The 18,617-nt window shown below is 41.6% G+C and overlaps 1 protein-coding gene across 28 annotated transcripts in view; it reads left to right on the forward strand.

Annotated features, from left to right (window-relative positions):
• The window catches only part of RYR3 (ryanodine receptor 3), a 514,330-nt gene that overhangs the window by 386,033 nt on the left and 109,680 nt on the right, over nt 1–18,617 (forward strand). For 24 of the 28 annotated variants that reach the window (XR_005216490.1, XM_037834372.1, XM_037834393.1 and 21 more), the window contains 7 exons: nt 585–696; nt 4,846–4,966; nt 7,622–7,791; nt 10,954–11,174; nt 14,176–14,266; nt 15,946–16,086; nt 17,363–17,526. Coding sequence is in view for 27 of the 28 variants with exons in the window: in XM_037834372.1 (XP_037690300.1) it covers nt 585–696; nt 4,846–4,966; nt 7,622–7,791; nt 10,954–11,174; nt 14,176–14,266; nt 15,946–16,086; nt 17,363–17,526 (1,020 nt within the window). In the remaining variant the exon portion in view is untranslated. The remainder of the gene's footprint in view (nt 1–584; nt 697–4,845; nt 4,967–7,621; nt 7,792–10,953; nt 11,175–14,175; nt 14,267–15,945; nt 16,087–17,362; nt 17,527–18,617) is intronic. The other 4 variants (XM_037834375.1, XM_037834382.1, XM_037834389.1 and 1 more) reach the window with 1 other exon arrangement.

An 18,617-nucleotide genomic window follows, 5' to 3' on the forward strand; every position in this document is an offset into this window, starting at 1 on the left:
ACTTTTACCAGAGCCTCTAGATTAGACCCCAGAATCTAGAGACTGGGTATAACTCATCAGAGATAATTCTCCAGCCAGCTGGCTTTTTTCTTTGTCATCAGTTCTGGAGGTGACCTGGTAGAGCTGGAACAAGCCCAAAACATAAGTTGACCCAACTCTCTCATGTTACATGAGAGGCCCAGGGCATATGGCTTGTTAGCTGCAGAGCCAGGACATGGACTCAGCCTTCCTGACTCCCAGTACAGTGAGCCCATGTGGTGTTCAGCAAGGAGAATGGAATGAATGGTCATTCATTGAGTAGTGTGGCCTGATGATCAGCTATGTCAGTATGCATACCTTAAAGCCCATGGGACTGTAGGAATACCATGGATAAATATTTGGGTCCTTTGAGCTTAATGAACAAACCCACCTCTTTGACTTCTGGATAGAGGGAGGTATCCAAGGGAGAAACAAGGTATGAGACTCAGTATAGCAGAGTAAGTGTTTCCATATCAAGCAGCTAATGTCAAATAGCATGGCAGAGTGTATTTAGCCCAGTGCTTCCCAGCCTTCCTCACACCTCACCTGTGTTGATTCTCTTTCAGCAGCACAGAGGCTGATGAAGAGGAAGAAGAGATCGTGCACATGGGCAATGCAATTATGTCATTTTATTCAGCTCTGATAGATCTGCTGGGCCGCTGTGCTCCTGAAATGCATGTAAGTAATAGACTTCTCAGAGAACAACTTTTAAGAGGCTACAGCCAAGAGAACTTTAGATTTCCTGGATGGAATTGCCTCTGTCTTTAGCATCTGCTAACATGCCTTTCTCTCAGTTCTTTTTAGCTAACATTGAGAGTAGTTTCCCTCTCTGATATCTGATTCTGCAGCTTTCTAAGGAATGACTCCTGGGTGAATCCTTATGCTATGTGATTGCCCAGTGGCACTAGTCAGACATATTCTCTACGCATTGTGTTTCAAAAGCCTCCCCAAATTATGTTTCCATATGCCTCAATTTGGCCAAAATTGTGACCAACTTGATTCTTGATCATGGCCAGTAAGACAGCTCCACGTAGAAATCCCTCTTCTTGATGGCATTAAGACCCAGAAAAGCAATCTCTTCCTATTTGATCATTTCCCAGAGGCAGAGCTTTGCAAACCTCCAAAAGGGATGATTGTTTTTATGAGATGTCTTCTCACACTTTCAATTTTGAACTTAAAAGTTGTGTTCTTTCCCTTTCCCTCCTCACCTCGTTTAGGGGCTGAGAGAGGATGACCTTTTTTCACATAATGCCTCATTAAGCAGGTGGAGAATGGCCAAGTTCGCCAAGACTCCAGTGGTCAGGCCTCTGGAGGGCTTCTAGCACTGAGATTGGTCTTCAGTGGGAGATCTGTTGGACCAACCAATACAGTCAGTACACAGGGATGCTGTGGCCAAGCTGTGCAGAACAGACTTCCCGTATAACAGTGTCCTTAGTTTCCAAAGCATTTCAACCTCTTGAGATGAACACAAATTGCCTCGTATATCTCATTCATGGGTTTTGAGCCTATAACTGTGAGGCCTTTGGACTAAGAGGCAAAATGTATCATTTCATGTTAAAAACAGAAGTGAGCCTTTTACTGCAAGGGAATTGCCTGACAGTTCTTTGAGAGAACTTTACTTTCTTTAATTTTAATAATAGATTTTATTTAGCCTAACATATTCACAATAATCTATAAATCTTAGAGTGTGTTCAAATTTCACCAGTAATCCCACTAATGAACTTTTTCTCATCCAGGATCCAATCCAATGTCCTCTTTAATCTGGAATAGTTCCTCAGTCTTTCTTTCATCTTTATCTTGATACTTCTGAAGAATACTGGTCATTTATTTTGTAGGTAACTTTGAGAGGATTTTGATTGTTTTATTGGTAGCTGTTCTTCTGGCTTAATCCAACCCTGGACTTTTCAACTTTTTTCTTTTATAACTAAACTAAGGCCTTCTCAGCGACGGTCTGTGGGGATAAGGGATCACTTGTTTCAATTTTAGGACATTTTCTTTATCATTTGCTCATATTAATTCCCTCTGTGCTCCCATTTCTGAGGCCCAAAAAGTGTTTAACTTTTGTCAACATTCTCATCTATGAAAGAAATTGAAGTCTCATTTGCCTTTGCCTAAGTGAAAACTCTAATTGCATGTGCCACTGAGTACTGCCGGATAGTATTAAAATTACACGTACTGCAAAGAGTCAACCTCCACTTATGCATTCACCATGTTCAGTAAAGGGGAAATATAAGATGTGTATCTATCATTTTGAGGAACCTAGAAGTCAAGAGCAGATGATAACTTCCTACACTACTTTCATTGTTTAGATAAAGATAGAGTATTATTTAGGCAAAATTTCCTTATACCTTGAGCTAAAAATAAGGAAAAAAGCACATACTAACATTGTGAAGGTTTTACTGTTTTTGCTCTAAAAGAGGAATCTTGGAGAGTCTACGTGTTTCTAATCTGTCACCCCAAATTCTTGAAAATAAACACTCATCAGGAGCCTCACTCATAGTCTTTGGGTACATGAGGAATGAAGAATCCTGAAAGAGGAAATAATTTCTTTTTAGTACGAAAACAGAAAAGAAATGGTAGTCTTTTAAATTAAAAAGAAAATGTTTGGTAATTTTTTAAAAGAACTGTTGTCATTCAGGGCTCAGTTGTCATGGTCCCCCCACCCCACCCCCCATAGTGCTCACTGCATTTGGGTTTTTCCTGGATATTCCCCAAAGGCACTTGCAATGCAGATTAGGTCTGATCTGAATAGTGGTATCTACAAGAATATGTATTTGGTCACTGCCAAGCTAACTTTAGTGTGCTCTGTGTGTGTGTGTGTGTGTGTGTGCGTTTAATGCTGTTCTAGTTTGCTAATGCTGCAGAATGCAAAACACCAGAGATGGATAGGCTTTTATAAAACGGGGGTTTATTTTGCTACACAGTTACAGTCTTGAGGCCACAAAGCGTCCAAGGTAACACATCAGCAATCGGGTACCTTCACCAGAGGATGGCCAATGGCGTCCGGAAAACCTCTGCTAGCTAGGAAGGCAGCCAGCGTCCGCTCCAAAGCTCTGGCCTCAAAATGGCTTTCTCCCAGGACGTTCCTCTCTAGCAAGCTTGCTCCTCTTCAAAACATCACTCACAGTTGCACTCACTGAGTTGCCTCTCTTTGAGTCAGCTCATTTATATGGCTCCACTGATCAAGGCCCACCCTAAATGGGCAGGGCCACGCCTCCATGGGAACATCTCATCAAAATTATCACCCACAGCTGGGTGGGGCACATTCCAAGCAAATCCAACCAGCACCAAAACGTCTGTCCCACAAGACTACAAAGACAATGGCATTTGAGGGACACAACGCATTCAAACTGGCACAAATGCTAATGAAAAACAACACAATAAAGTAGTAACTTTCTGACTTTTTTGACCAAATCCGTAATAAGAAATGGTACGCATATTCCGGAAACACTTACCCTTACCACAGGTAATTCAGTGTAATATTTTCCATTTTATACTAATCTATTTCATGCTTTTCCATGGTGGTCATGATCCACAAACTTGATTTTACAACCCACTAATGGTTCATGACCGTAGTTTGAAAAACACTGCATTAAAGCATCCCTTCTTATCTTTTTGCCAGTAAGTCATTGTCTTGTCTAATACACAAAGCCATTCACAAGTATTTAGGAAAACCAATCCAATGTAGAAGAATCTAGGTTGAAGCTGCTGTGGTTAGAAGAAACTGTTAATCTTGATGAGGGAGACTGATCAAGATTCTAGCCCTACAGGGTTAAACCCAGCTTTACCCAGACAACCCCATCTTTCTGTTCCTGTGTCTTGAGACAAGTAAAGGAATCTTGAAGGGGTGCTAGGGAAACACTAGGGTATTCTGCAGTCTTGGGTCATGGGAGGGTCAGAGACCCCAGCATGTTCATGCTCCAGCTCCCCAGACGGCCTCTCATTACTTCAGAATGCAAGTTGTAAAATTTGCTTGTCTCAGGAAGAAAGGAAGCTTGGGAGAGCTAAGCCCCATCCTGGGAGGAGTTTCTTCCTTCATGCTTCTCCAACACCACACACACAGACTCACACACACCTTCTCAGACCCCTCCCGTGAGTCTCTACCCTGGGAGGGGTAGATGAGAGGAGGTAGCCAGGGTGGGCGGACCACCCACTCCTTTCCTGGACCACCGAGCGTCATACCCCAGCATGCCATCTAACCAACTGGGGTAGATCCTGCCCTCATGGCAGTGCAGTTCCAGCTGAGCACCTGTGCCTGGGATACCTGCAGCCGCCACTCCAGAGTCTGCACATGCAGGAAGATACACATCCGTAAAGCTTATGGGCCCATTCATGGTGGTATGAATTAAGTCATCCACCCCAAGATAACTCCATGGAGACACTCAGGTTGTCTCGGACATTCCCTTCACCCTCTTGCCCTCCCACATCCCCAGTATTAATCAAACTCCTAGGAAATTGATACTCAGATGCCGTTTCTACATATAGCAGAATTCCAAAATACAGAGTTGTGACCACATTGTCAACACATCTGTCATGGCCACTCAGAGCTTCCTGCATTGCTCACACTGAAAGCCACCAACAGACTACAAATTTACTGTTAGACTTGGTATTGTAACTGAATGACCATTTCTTAGAGGTTTTTCGTCAGTGGCACCTGATCTAGAATATCCCTGCTCCTCCCTGTGGCCCAAGTGTCTACAGCAATTGGGGAAACATAGCAGTGTGCCCTCATCTTAAAAAGAACCATCTTATTGCCAATGGTTTGGAGGTGAGGTTGGGTGAGGGGTGTGGGGAATTCATTTATCTATGTTTTATTCCATATTTCAGCTTATCCAGACAGGAAAAGGGGAAGCCATCCGAATCAGGTCGATCCTACGCTCCCTCGTCCCCACCGAAGACTTGGTTGGGATCATCAGCATCCCCTTGAAGTTGCCCTCTCTGAACAAAGGTAACGGAAGCGGCCCCAGGCCAAATCCACCATGCTCTCCATGCAGCTGGCCTCCAGGCTTTTTATTTGCAGGGCAAGCTGCACAGGGGGAACTTCGGGCTCTTTTTCTGATGTTGAGGAATCTTCCTCTCCTCCCAACCTCCAGCCGACTGCTGTGCCCTCTGCAACACTGTGTCAAGCCCAACATAACCCACACCCACAGCCCACACCGTCCAGTCCTCACAGCCCTCTGAACACCGGAGTGCTCTGGAAGGAGGCTGATGGAGTGCAACAAATGAAAGCTCCTTTTCCTTTGCCTCTATGTCCTTTTCCTTTGCCTCTATGTCCCCAAGAATGTGTAGTCACCCAGGGCATCGGACAGCTAGACCTGACACAAGCTCCCTTCTTCCACAGTCCTGTGCATCCCACAGCCAAAGACTACAAAGAGTAATTTCCCCAAGGTGACACATGACCCTTAAAATCAGTCAGTGTTAACTTTGAAAAATCTGTATCTCCCAAAAGCCTTCAGTTTCACTGAGTCAGTTCACCTGCTTTCCAGGCAGCTTCCTCCAGGCAGATGGAGGAATTGGGAAGGTAGCTTGACTCAGACTGTTACAGTGTTTTCCAAACTGGTATTCTATGGAACAGTTGATTAGGAGATGTTAATAGGTATGCATATTTATAAGGAGCTTGGGTCAGAAAATAACTTTAGAAAATGATGTGGAATATACCACATTTTATAACTTTATGAAACAACACACATTAAGATTACAAAAGCTCTTATTACGATAAAGAAAACAAATGTGGAACCCACTGTTTCTCAGATTTTTTTGAGCACAGAATACTTCTAATATCCAGCAAAAACAGTATTCCCGGGAACACCAACTATGTCTGAGAGATTAATTCCACCTCAGCCATTCAGATCCAGCTTGTCCTCTGCTTGGAGAGGAGGGGAGAGGTGGGCAGTTTTCTGCTGGAAGGGTCACTTCCCTCCTTGCTCTCCTGGAGTCCTGCACTCTTTCCTGGGCAGAATGAGGCTCTGTCTAGCACTTAATCCTAATGGCTGCCAGGGTGCCTTGTAAAGTGCCATGCTCTTTCAATATAGTTTTTAAACAGCTTGGAGTATAGCATGATCACTTAGGGACTCGCTTTTCCTAGTTTTTGGTGCATATCAAAATAGGAGGAAGAGGGTGACAAGGAAAAGGAATGTATTTCTCTTTTTTACCCTCTCACGAAACCCCATCTTTATTCTCCATGCCAAGCAATGTTCCCCACTTTGTCTTTGAACCCCTGTATTAAAATAAGATTAGAATTCTTGGATGATCCGATCTAAATTTCACTTCTCTACTCAACACTTAAAACCCTCTGTCACAGTTTAGCAGCGGTTTTGGAATTGCCCACAATTGTATATATTCTTAGCATATGGGCCACAGACTTTTCTAACTGGTCAGAAAATCGACTTTTCACATTTTGCTAATGGTACAGGGCAAATCAGCTTCATGCTTCGTATTCCCTACATACCAAATAAAAGCTAAGAAGCCAGTCTTCCTACCGTTTCTTCCTTCTCGTCTCTCTCTCCTCCTAGCCTCTCTCCAGATCCAAGGCTAACTAGACAACTTTCCATATAACCTGAGTTTCTTGGGAGGAGCTGTAATAACAGTGGCATGATGGTAAATGTTAAACAATTAATTCACCAGGAGAAAAAGTAAATGAGTGTATATATGCATATCCACATACATCTACATACATACACATGCAAGTTTCTTTCAGAATTTATTGATATAAAGGGTGTGTGGCACACAATTTACAAATAATAGTAAAATATACAGTACTCTTTATTCTAAATTCCTTATAGGCCATGGATTTTTCACTGTTATCTACTGTTTTTGCCAAACTCTTGTATCCATAGTTGATCTATGGTTGCAATCAATGAACAAGTGTAATTATGACATGATATTTTCATTTACATTGACAAGACAAAAGCGAAACAACACACTAACTACTCATTCATCAGTGGTGTGATGTGTGCAACTTCTTTGCTAAATTGGATGTTTTTCAAATACTGGAAAAATGTTTCTTCAATTTCTGTGCTATTAATGATGTACCAGCTACAGACACAACACACTTTCAAGTATAATCTGCGATAACATTTTATCCCTCACTTTCTTGTGTCTACAATCAACAGAGCCGTTAATCAAGCCCTGATCCTTAGCATTCTCTCATTTCTATAGTATACATACTCCCACCGTGGCAAATTTCAAGTTCTCAAAATGACATCACTATACTGAACACAGAGTTGCGAATGGAATGCACAGAACACACCACCATGCTATATTTCTACCGTACAGACACAATAGATGTAAATAACCCCAAGAGGATAGTTCATAGTAAAATTAGGAAGTGATGACTTTGAGTATTTATTACCTTTTAAAAATAATTTAATTTTAAGTTTTTGATTTTTAATAATGGCTGTGTTTAAAAACTGACTCACAAAATTCCTGAAATTTTAAAAATTGGTTCTTCCAAGCCAGTACAAGCTGGCTCCAGGATACCTCTAGAATATTCCAAATATTCCTGTGCATTATTAGGAGAGCAAACCAGACAGACAAGCCATGTGTTGCCTATTGAGGATTGTGGAGACAGAAGAGGAGACGTGACATTTTCTGTGTTTTTCAGATGGGTCAGTCAGCGAGCCAGACATGGCGGCCAGCTTCTGCCCTGACCACAAGGCACCCATGGTGCTGTTCTTGGACCGTGTCTATGGCATTAAGGACCAAACTTTTCTTCTCCACTTGCTGGAGGTTGGATTTTTACCTGATTTAAGAGCCTCTGCCTCTCTAGACACAGTAAGTTACTAAAATAAGAAAAATTATTTTTCCCATCATTGTTATAAAATTATTAACAAGATCGGAATTAGAAGCAGATGTTTTCTGTATACTAACTGATTACACGTTAGTAGCTTGCTTTCAAGGATGAGAAAACAGAGACACCAAGAAATGGGAAAACTTCATTTATTGGGGCACAGGCCTAGATATAGATAAATTTGACCTCAAATATCCAGTCAAGCTCCTTCTATTGCCAAGTTTCTCAATCTCAGCACTACTGACATTTGGGCTGGATAATTCCTTGTTGTGTGGGGCTTTCCTGTGCATTGTAGGATGGTTAGTGGCATCCCTGGGGTCTAGATAACAGTAGCACCTCCCCCAGTTATGACAACTAGCTCCAGACATTGCCATCAGATGAGAACCACTGTTCCACTGCATATGAAAATGGCTGGCTGGCAGCACTATAACCTGGAAACACTCTTCCCACTCTCTTTAAGTGGGATGGACTGACCATCAAGAGGAAAAGTTCTCACGCCAGGGGAATGACAAAGGCCAGTACCTAAGAGACCACAGGCAAACACAAGTTTAGAAGGCAACAGTGAGATAGAGTATCCACTGTCAAAAGGCATAGAGAGAGGAGACTTTAGGAGTTAAAGAGCATAGGTGCCAGATGCCCAAAATCAGGGCTCAGCAGAAAGACAGTTCTCCAGGAATCCCAAATCCAAGAAGAAAAGACAAACTAAACTAGGTCAGCTCAAGTCTGAAAAATATCTTGCCACATAGGGTTGTGTTTGTTTGTTTGTTTTGTTTTGTTTTGTTTTTAAATTCAGTTTTATTGAGATATATTGACATACCATACAGTCATCCATGGTGTCCAATCAACTGCTCACAGTACCATCTTATAGTTGTGCATTCATCACCGCAATCCATTTTTGAACATCTTCCTTACACCAGAAAGAATTAGAATAAGAATAAAAAATAAAAATAGAAAAAGAACACCCAAATCACCCCCCATCCCACCCTATTTTTCATTTAGGTTTTGTCCCCATTTTCCTACTCATCCATCCATACACTGAATAAAGGGAGTGCGATCCACAGGGTTTTCACAATCACACTGTCACCCCTTGTAATCTACATTGTTATACAATTATCTTCAAGAGTCAAGGCTACTGGATTGGAGTTTGGTAGTTTCAGGTATTTACTTCTAGCTATTCCGCTATTCCCATATATGAAAACCTAAAAAGTGTTATCTGCATAGTGCGTAAGAATGCCCACCAGAGTGACCTCTCGACTACATTTGAAATCTCTCATCCACTGAAGCTTTATTTCGTTTCATTTCACATCCCCCTTTTGGTCAAGAAGATGTTCTCAGTCCCATGATGCCAGGTCCAGGTTCATCCCTGGGAGTCATATCCTGCGTTGCCTGGGAGATTTACACCCCTGGGAGTCAGGTCCATAGGGTTGTTTTTAAAGAGCCACAAGCTTGTCTTCATGGTCTGTTGTAAGGTTTCTCAGAGGCTCCCTCTGGTGTCCCATGGAGGTAGAAGTCTGCATTCTGTGATGGTTGGTCACACCTGGCTAGTACCTTAACTGGGATTTGAACAGGTTACCCAGAAATGGAAAGCAGTATAAGCCCCAATCTGGATGGGAGTGCCATCGCTACATGGGGAAGAAATGATGTATCCATGTAGGTGTCAGAGGCATAGGCTACCTATTGGATAATTAAAACAGTGCTTCTATAGCTATCTTTTTTGGGGGCATGCCTATAAATTCCTTGGTTAAAAAAAATAATAATAAAGTTTTAATGTGTGGTTCCTTCCCAACATTACTAGTAAAAGCATTTAATTTTTATTGATCAAATGAATAGCAAACGCTGTTCTAGTATTCAGTGTCCAAGGCTCATGCTTGTCCAAGCAGCATCTGCAACAGAGATAAACTCAGTAAATACCTCAGCAAACAGACATTCTAGCATTCTCTTTGGAAACTTTCTAGCCACTGGAATCAAAGCTTTTTGGCAACTCTCTCTCTGTCTCTCTATGTTAGTAATAAATGTTAAACATTAGCTATTTCTTCCAACATGATTGCTAGAGCTTCTAGAAGACAAAATGTTTTTATGTAATTTTATTGAGATATATTCACATACCATACAATCCATCCAAAATATATAATCAGTGGTTCATGGTATCATCAGATAGTTGTGCAGTCATCACCATGATCATTTTAAAACATTTGATTACTCCAGAAAAAGAAATAGAAAGAAGAAAACCCCACACATCCCATACTCCTTAATGCCCCCTCTTAGTGACCACTAGTACTGCGCTCTACCCAATTCCAAGACTTACAATAGAGGTGGGTTAACTAAGACAGTGCAGTGTTGTTGAAGACAAACTTTTGACCATTAATAGGAGCACCCAGGATTGTGTGCAGTTTAAATAAAACAGTTTTTTAAATCGTAATTTATAGGAAATGTGTTACAGATATAACCACAGGAGATAATGGTAATATTAAATCTTCATGGAATCTCAAGATTTCTTTTGAAGTTCTACAGTTTTCAAAGAGAGTAGTTAAAAGCATGCTTTGGCTATATTTAGTGTCACTAAATGAGTCTTCTTTAAACTTATCCTGTCTGTCTAAATGAACAAAATAGAATGTTGTGAATGAAAATTATACCAGAGTTTTAGGGATAGTCAAAGATTTCTATTCCCTTCACACTATTTCCAAATATGCAGAGTAGGTTCCCTTTAGAGATTGCCTATCCTCTTATTTATCAAATTGTATGTGGCTCACAACAATCCTAAATTACCTGATATGGGTCAGAGTTGCACTTTCTCTCTGTAAACTGTCATAAAACCCGTGAATTTGAGAGAGTCCTTGCCCTATAACCATTATGAATTTGCTAATCTTAAAATCACAAGACAATAACTTGTGAGTTTCATAAGGTAAGAAAAGGGAGCTTTTGTCTTTTGTGTTTTTTTGTTTGTTTTTCCTTTTAATTTTTTTTTCATTTAAAAAAAAAAATGTGCTGACAAGGTGGAAAATTGTCCCCTCTGTTGTTTTGAATGCTGTGAGACATCGATATGTGTAAGCTTCCCTGAACTGCTACATGGGAGCTACGTGCACCCAGAAAGCTTTGCTGTGTCAGTTCCAGGGAGATTGATGAGTATCCCAATCCCTTTTCCTCAGGTATCGCTAAGCATCACAGAGGCTGCACTGGCACTGAACAGATACATATGTTCCGCTGTGCTCCCGCTCCTCACGAGATGTGCCCCTCTTTTTGCCGGAACAGAGCACTATACCTCTTTGATCGATTCTACACTACAGACAATATACAGGCTCTCCAAGGGACGTTCCCTCACCAAAGCACAGAGGGACACCATAGAAGAATGTTTGCTTTCCATTTGCAAGTAAGTACCCCTTCCAGTGTTCTTCACTTCTATATCTGCCTCCATGGCAGCGGCATTTAACCGTGTAATCTAAAAAGTGGTGAACTCAATCTGAGGAAGCTTCCAGGCTGGCCTGCTCCGTACACAGCCTCCCCCGAACATCTTCTCTTGGGATGTGCTGGGTCATCCGGTTTGCTACTGGCCTCTTCCTTGAGGTTTATCTCCCTCTCCTGGCTTGCTTTTAACTCTTAGAGTTAGTAGACCATGACTACTGACTCTAAGGACAGGACACGAGACTGTTTCAGTCCTGAAGTATTCTGATTAAGAGCTGATTTTTTCATTCCCAAGATAGAGCCAGTTTTCCTCTAAATGAGGGGGACTTTCTTTACAAAGAGACCGAACTGTAAGAGTATGACCCAAAGCATTCCACCTGCAGTCCTCCCGAGATCTGGGACCTAGAAAAGAAGGAATCCCCAGTCACAGTGGAGAGTTAGAGGCAGTATTTTCACCAGAGCAGATGAAGATCAGGCCTTTCTGAAAGCAGTCAAGTCATCCCCAGAGCCTTGGATCCCCAGGAAATCATATCAAGTCTCACAGGGTCAAAGGAAAAAGGAGCCCTCCAAAAGCAAGTTTCAGCAGCTTTAAGCATCTCAGCACCATATCAGAATCACCTGGGGAGCTATGCCCCAGACCAAAATATCAAAACCTTTCAGGATAGGACCCAGGCCTCAGTCATTTTTGAAGTTTTGCAGGTGATTCCAGTGTGTAGCCAGTTGAAAACCGCGGCCTTAGGCTGTCCTAGGAAGAGGACGGTCAGGTTTCCCCTTTAGGGCCAGCTTAGGGTCCTGATTCTTGTTGAATCGGCTGAGTCTCCTAATCACACAGAAGGCATAACTATGCATTCCATGGCTAGAATTACCTAGGAAAAAGAAAAGAAATAGTTCCTCAGCCCTTTTGGAACATCAAGCTAAAAGGCAATCTTGACACATATTTCAAACAGTACTGGTTCCTACAGATAAAAATGCTTTATGAAGATTAATTTGTATCTGCTATCTTTATATCTAAGGCCTACAGGCTTTGACTACTTTAGGGAACAAACTGTGTCTGAAGCAAGAAAGTCTCATTGCAAAATACTATTTATCTGGGGTGGAGGGGTGGAAGGTGGAGAGTGGAGGGCAGGAGTGGGGTGCAGGCCCCATAAAAGGGGTTTCTCATTGAGAGTCCCTACCAAAATCAGGCCCTATACTCTGACACTACTTTATTCTGAGGTTATTGTAATAACTGGCAGAGAATTAAGCTAAGTACAGTGTGTTTTTTTTTGTCTTAAAAGAGAGGCACACTTAGTAGACACACTTAAAGCTTCTAGGAATTAATAGGGTGCCTGGGTTTTCTACTCTGCGCCCTTCTAAAGGGAAAAGTAATGGCTCCATTCCTTGTTTACCTGGGCCTCTGCTTTTCTTCCCAGTGTTGGCAAAGGGCATAAGTAATGAGTTTACACAGAAAGAAATCTTTTTATCAGAACTGATTCTGTAATTGGCTGGTAACTGCATCAGTAACATCTGCAGATCTTGTTCTACCTTTTTGCTAGGTCTGACCCAACATGTGTCTTAGGAATTAAATCAGTCATGGAGCTTGTCTCACCCCATAAGCTGTTTCCTAGGAATAAAGCCATGCTGGTGAGATGGATCTTTACCACAAAGATTCTTACCAGACCATGGGGAAATTAGAATTTTATATCAAGCCAAACACATAGCTCACAATCCTTTTACTGTATGTTTGGGGGCTTCTTCATTCCTTTCCTTGGCCTCATGAGCTCTAGACATAATAGACAAAGCAATACCTAGATTTGTCATTGTTTATAAAAAGTTAGGCATTGATAGAGTTAGAGGTTTATTTCACTCCTTAATTTTTTTCAGGTTGTCACTCTTAGGTGATATTGCTAATTAACTAAACAATACCGTGAAAAAATGAGTAATTTTACAAAATAATCATTAGATTCAGAGACAGGGTTATTTGTTTGCTGTATATTTTGACCACACTTTTTATCCCAAGGCTTTTTGTCACAAGGCCAGCTCTAGGAAAAGTTGTGAGGCAGATGAGGTTTCTTTTCCATCTCCTTTTGCATCCATCCTCCTTGTTGTAGAGGGCCTAAGGCTTTCTTCCCTGGCATTCCAACATTTAACATCCGAGTTATTTGCTTTGCCTCCATGGCTCCTTAGGGGTCTGTGAAGGAATTCAGGGCTTCATGAACTGAATTTATAAGCCAAATTGCATGGGTGCATGCACTCACTTTTCTGTGGAAAGAGTCTGAATTTCTAGGTCCTAAAAAGTTTCAGCAGCCTACAAAAGAGTAATGTTGTTTATCTCTCCTTTATCTCAAGATTTCCTTGCCCTAAATACCAAGACCCTAAACTCTGTAATTTGGTAAATTATTCTTTAATTAGTTACCACATTGCAGTAACCTCCTTTTAAAGGAGGTTTTTTCCTTGGCTTTGTTTTGTTTTGTTTGAGGACAAAACCTTAACTCAAAGAAATGATTTCAATAGTGAGAATTTCATGGGCCAGCTGTAATCCAGACACCCTTGAAGTTCCCTTCAAAGCACACCAGTAGATGGCCTCAGATTCCAGCCAACCCTCGTTTCTCCCTTTGGACCGTTCCAGAGGATGGTTAGTCCTTAGAAACAGCCATAAAATCAGCTGCACCTTCTTTCCATTATATTCTTTGCACATAATCAGTGAATATACTTTGAGTATGCATGAAGCGGAGAGCATATTGTGACATGGTGATTAGAATTTAATCTTTGGTGCCCAAGTCATTATCACTTGCCCATCTTTCTGTATTTTAACTATACTTAGTTTTTAAAGTGTTTTATCATCAACTGTGGTTTATACGAGATCTTGTGTTTAGGAGCTACTTGTTTTGAGGCTTAGCTTTAATATATGGTTATTGTTGAGTCTGTCTGTCTTTTTGCCTGTCTGCCTATCTCCTTCTCTTTCTTTTTCTCCTTATTCCATTCTGCAGTCACTTGAGGCCTTCCATGTTACAGCAACTCCTGCGACGTCTTGTTTTTGATGTGCCACTCCTGAATGAATACTGCAAAATGCCTCTTAAGGTAAACACCTTTATTGTTACGGAAATACAGTCCATGCCGTAGGAAATATGTGTTGTGAAACAGAATGTCTTGAAAATTTGGGGGGCAAAATACACATTAAATGTGTTTTACTCCTTAATAGTTAACCAGCAAGATAGAGCCCACAAACCCAAACCCCTTTCTGAAGGTCCACTTTGAAGAGAGTAGATTTGCTAAATTCGTTAACTGTTCCAATTTTCTTTAATGACTTTCCACTGACTACTCATTATTCAGCAGAGGTTAGGAAGGGGACTCCAATTTTGCATTCTCCTGCCATCATTTGGTTTTCAGAATATTTTCAATCTCAAAATATTTTCAATCTCGAAAAGCTTTGAAGACCTTGTAGTTTTTTCATTTAAGTTCAGAAACTAAAATGTCCCTTTCCTATTCCGTATTGTTTTGTGCTTTTTCTTTTTTTTTAAACACAGTCCTCCTTTTGTGTCTTTTCTGCTTCTTGTCCGTTTTCAACACAAAGTAAGGCCACAGAGCCCGCTCTTTATTTGTTGCCTCATTTCTGATTTTCTCATGAAGTACAAACATTTCCTCAGTGGCACTGGCAGCATCTGGCATCTTGTCGTAGGTGGGAGGGCACCCCAACCAGCAGCCCACCGGAGAAGGTAGCTGTTCTTTATTTTCTACCTCTAAAGCACCTGACATACTTGCATATTCAAAAATGTCAGCAATGGCCAGCCGCACCTGAAAATTCTGCCTAGAGATTTTAACAGAACTTTTCCTTCTTTTCAGAGACAGCCCAAGCAAGGATTGTAAGTAGCACTTTACTGGCAAACCAGAATTCTCAGAGGCCTTTAGTTCAACCCCCTGTCTCCATGCCCGGAAGAAAACAGCTTGTATGTTCTCCACAGCCCTCCAAAGGCTCATTCTATTCTCTAGTCCTAACAGTTCCTGTTTTAATCTCTAAATGTACTTTGGCTGAAAACCGTGTTTTGCACTGTTTAACTTGGCGTTGCTTCTTCAGCAGGCCTCTGCTGTCAGCCATACGGTGGCTCCTGAAGACGCCTCACTGATAACATTCAGTCTTAGGTTAATAGGGTTTTTCTTAGAGGATGTGGATCCCACCTGATGGCCTGGGAAAATTAGCAGGGCATTTCTGCCCTCTACTGGGCAGATGTGGAGCTGCTATTACATGGCTGGGCCATTGGAAGGCTCAAGTGAAAGGCAAGGAAGCCATGGGTAGTCATCAGTGGAGAGAAAAGTTTCAGGCCTACAACTTGCCCACCATCCCTTTTCCTATATCATCTCCCCCACCATCACCACCAGGGTCTTCCGTCATTACAGAGATCTCTGAAGAAAAACTTCCCAGCCCTGACTAGCTGGAACGGTGCACAGTGACTACTTTCAGAGGGTACATTTTCTTATTTGAAGTAGAAACTGTTCCCTCCATTTTCCAGTGGCTGTTAGAGGCATATTAGGAGGCACAAGAATTAATTAGGCAGCTTCAGCCAGGCTAGAGCTCATTAGGCGTGAAAGCAGCATGCCCCCAGTGGTGTGTGAGGGCCTCTTTGTACACAATCCACCTGTTTCAATGGTGGTTTCATTCTCATGATCTCTGGTTACTATTTTATTCTCCCTGGTATGTCTTGGATGCCTCTGGCTTTTCTCCACCTCACCTCACCCGTGCGATCCTGCTCTGAACTTCCCAGCTTCTGACGAATCACTATGAACAATGCTGGAAGTATTACTGTCTGCCTTCAGGACAGGGGAGCTATGGTCTAGCCGTGGAGGAAGAACTGCACCTAACAGAGAAGCTCTTCTGGGGCATTTTTGACTCCCTCTCCCATAAGGTAATGACGGTTGTCCTTGAGCAAAAAAGGGAGGACCTCGATGACCCAAGTACATACGAGTAGTAATAGCAAATATTTCTTCAGTCTTTACCATGTGCCAGGAAATGCACTGAGTACTTTACAAGCATATTACAATGATCCTTACTCCAACTATCTGAAATTGGAACTATGATAATCCTTATTTAACAGGTGAGGAAAAGTCTCCGAGCAGTTGAATAACTTGCCAAACTCACAGAGATGATAAATGGGAGAGCCAGCACAGAATGAATTACCAAATTATTTCCCGGGGTCAGTCTGGATGACTTACTCCCCATTCCTTTCTCCCTCCTTCCCTCACCCCTGACTTGATATAACTCCTATTAACCAGGCTTGGTTAGGCTCAAGCAAGCGAAGAAGAATCCTGGAGTCTCTTCTGATGTTGGGATATGGGCTTTGCAGAAGATTTTAAGGCCGTTCTGGTGGAGGTTCTTCACAGCCACTTGTTTGACATGAAACAGGTTGAATGAGAACTCAGGGCTTCTTAACTCCCAAGCTTTACTGAAAAGTCTGATTGAAAGGCAGCTCTAACCCTAAGACTTTGTGCCTTTTCTCTTAACCCATTTTATTTAGATTCATGAGGTCACTAGCTTTAGAGATAGAAAATGAGTAGGCCTGGTTTTCTTTAGAGAACTCTGGAGCATGTTTATACCTTATCTATATGCATTTAAATTCTCCTTAGCCCTGGATGCCTTTAGTCTAGTATAAGCTGATCAAAAGTTTTCATGACCCCACACTATTTAAATGAAATTCATTCCTGGCTGGGTCCAAGAGAGAATGGATATGATGAGAAGTCTGCTGAGGATATATCAATATATGATCCATATCAGCTCCTACAATGCTTTGCAAAACTTACTTTGCCCTTTCCAGTTGTAGGTTGAGCCATTTTCTGTAACTATATATGGCAGACAAGTTTTAGACTTTTATGGCCGAGTGAGAACCACTTAACCTTAGATATTCTTGAAATGAACTATTTGGGAGATATTGCTAGAATTTAGATTTCTCAACTTAAAGCAAATGGGGACCTGAGGGTTTTAAAACTTGTCATTTCATCTGCCATGAGACCTCAGTTTCCACCAGAAAGCATATTAAGTTGGTTATATGTTCTCCATTTAGGTTAACATGGGCCAATGCATACATTTGATTTTTATTTTCAGCTAATATTTGAATGGTTCTGCCTAATGGCTATGGCTATGTTTATGATTTCTCTACTAACTTGGTCTTTGTTTTGTTTTCACAGAAATTTGACCCAGATCTTTTCCGAATGGCCCTGCCTTGTCTCAGTGCTATAGCTGGGGCCTTGCCACCAGATTATTTAGATACCAGAATCACAGCCACCTTGGAGAAACAGGTCTCAGTGGATGCAGATGGGAACTTTGACCCCAAACCTATTAACACCGTGAAGTGAGTCCAGAATCATCTCTACCTTGGTCCTATTTTTTGCCCAGTAGCCAATTATTCTCTTTCAGAAGGTAGCAAAACACCGAAGCTTTCCCTCCTTCCCCCTTGCTAACCCTGTTCATAATTTCCCTTGACACTTCAAATCACATTGGGAGCTGAATTTTATCTCCATTTTTTAAGGTTTAATCCATCCATATCTGATTATGTAATTCATTATTATACTCTGGGCCTTTATTGCAGGGAGGGTGGGGTTGGTTTATTTTTTATAAGAGATGAATGTCCTCCACAGAATAAATGTCACCTGAGGCATTGAGAGAATCACCCTGACAAATGATGCAATTAATTTATTAACGAGGTTTTTTTTTGTTTTTTTTTTTTTTTAACAAATTCACATTCTTTGTGAATTAGGCATGTACAATTCTAATAGCATTGTACATCAAAACAACCCCATAAATAACACTCAGCTGAGCTCTAGCAAGAGGTAGGGTGATGGTAGGGCCACCTGGGGTCCTTATTTGAGAGGCTGGACCTGCTCTTTGCCTTTGCAAGGGATGCTTTAACTTTGGAGAAACCGTACAATCTCTAGCTTCCTTGCTGGTACTTATTAGACCGTGGAGGTATTTTTATCCTTTGAGTAAAATATTGTTCACTTTTGGCTTATGGCAGCTTTGCCACAGTTAAGAATATGTGCTGTGGGCATACAGGCTTTTGTCTCTAGGTGCATGTAAAATGAAGAGTTCCGAAACTGTTTAGAATGGGCAGGGGAGAGTAAGATTTGTCTGTGTGAGCCCTTTAGATTTGTGTTTTGTGACAGTGGTTCTCATGTGGCATACCATGGCACCGAAGCATAACCTGAGCCCTTCCCAGGGGGTGTCAGCTTTAACATATAAATTTCATCTTTGGGATAAATAAGTACTTCTTCCATCAGAAAGAGCCTTGAGTTGAGTGGATGGTGGGAAACAGAATTCAACCTGCCATAAGGAAGAGATAAAGGTCATGGGTAGAGCATCAAACTGGAGCCGAAGAGAAGGCAGATGTCAACTTTGGAGAATGTTGCCCTATGAAATTGTGTGTGCCAAAAATTGACCAAAGTA

This window comes from Choloepus didactylus, chromosome 4, assembly GCF_015220235.1.
Source record: "Choloepus didactylus isolate mChoDid1 chromosome 4, mChoDid1.pri, whole genome shotgun sequence".
Taxonomy (NCBI): Eukaryota; Metazoa; Chordata; class Mammalia; order Pilosa; family Megalonychidae; genus Choloepus; species Choloepus didactylus.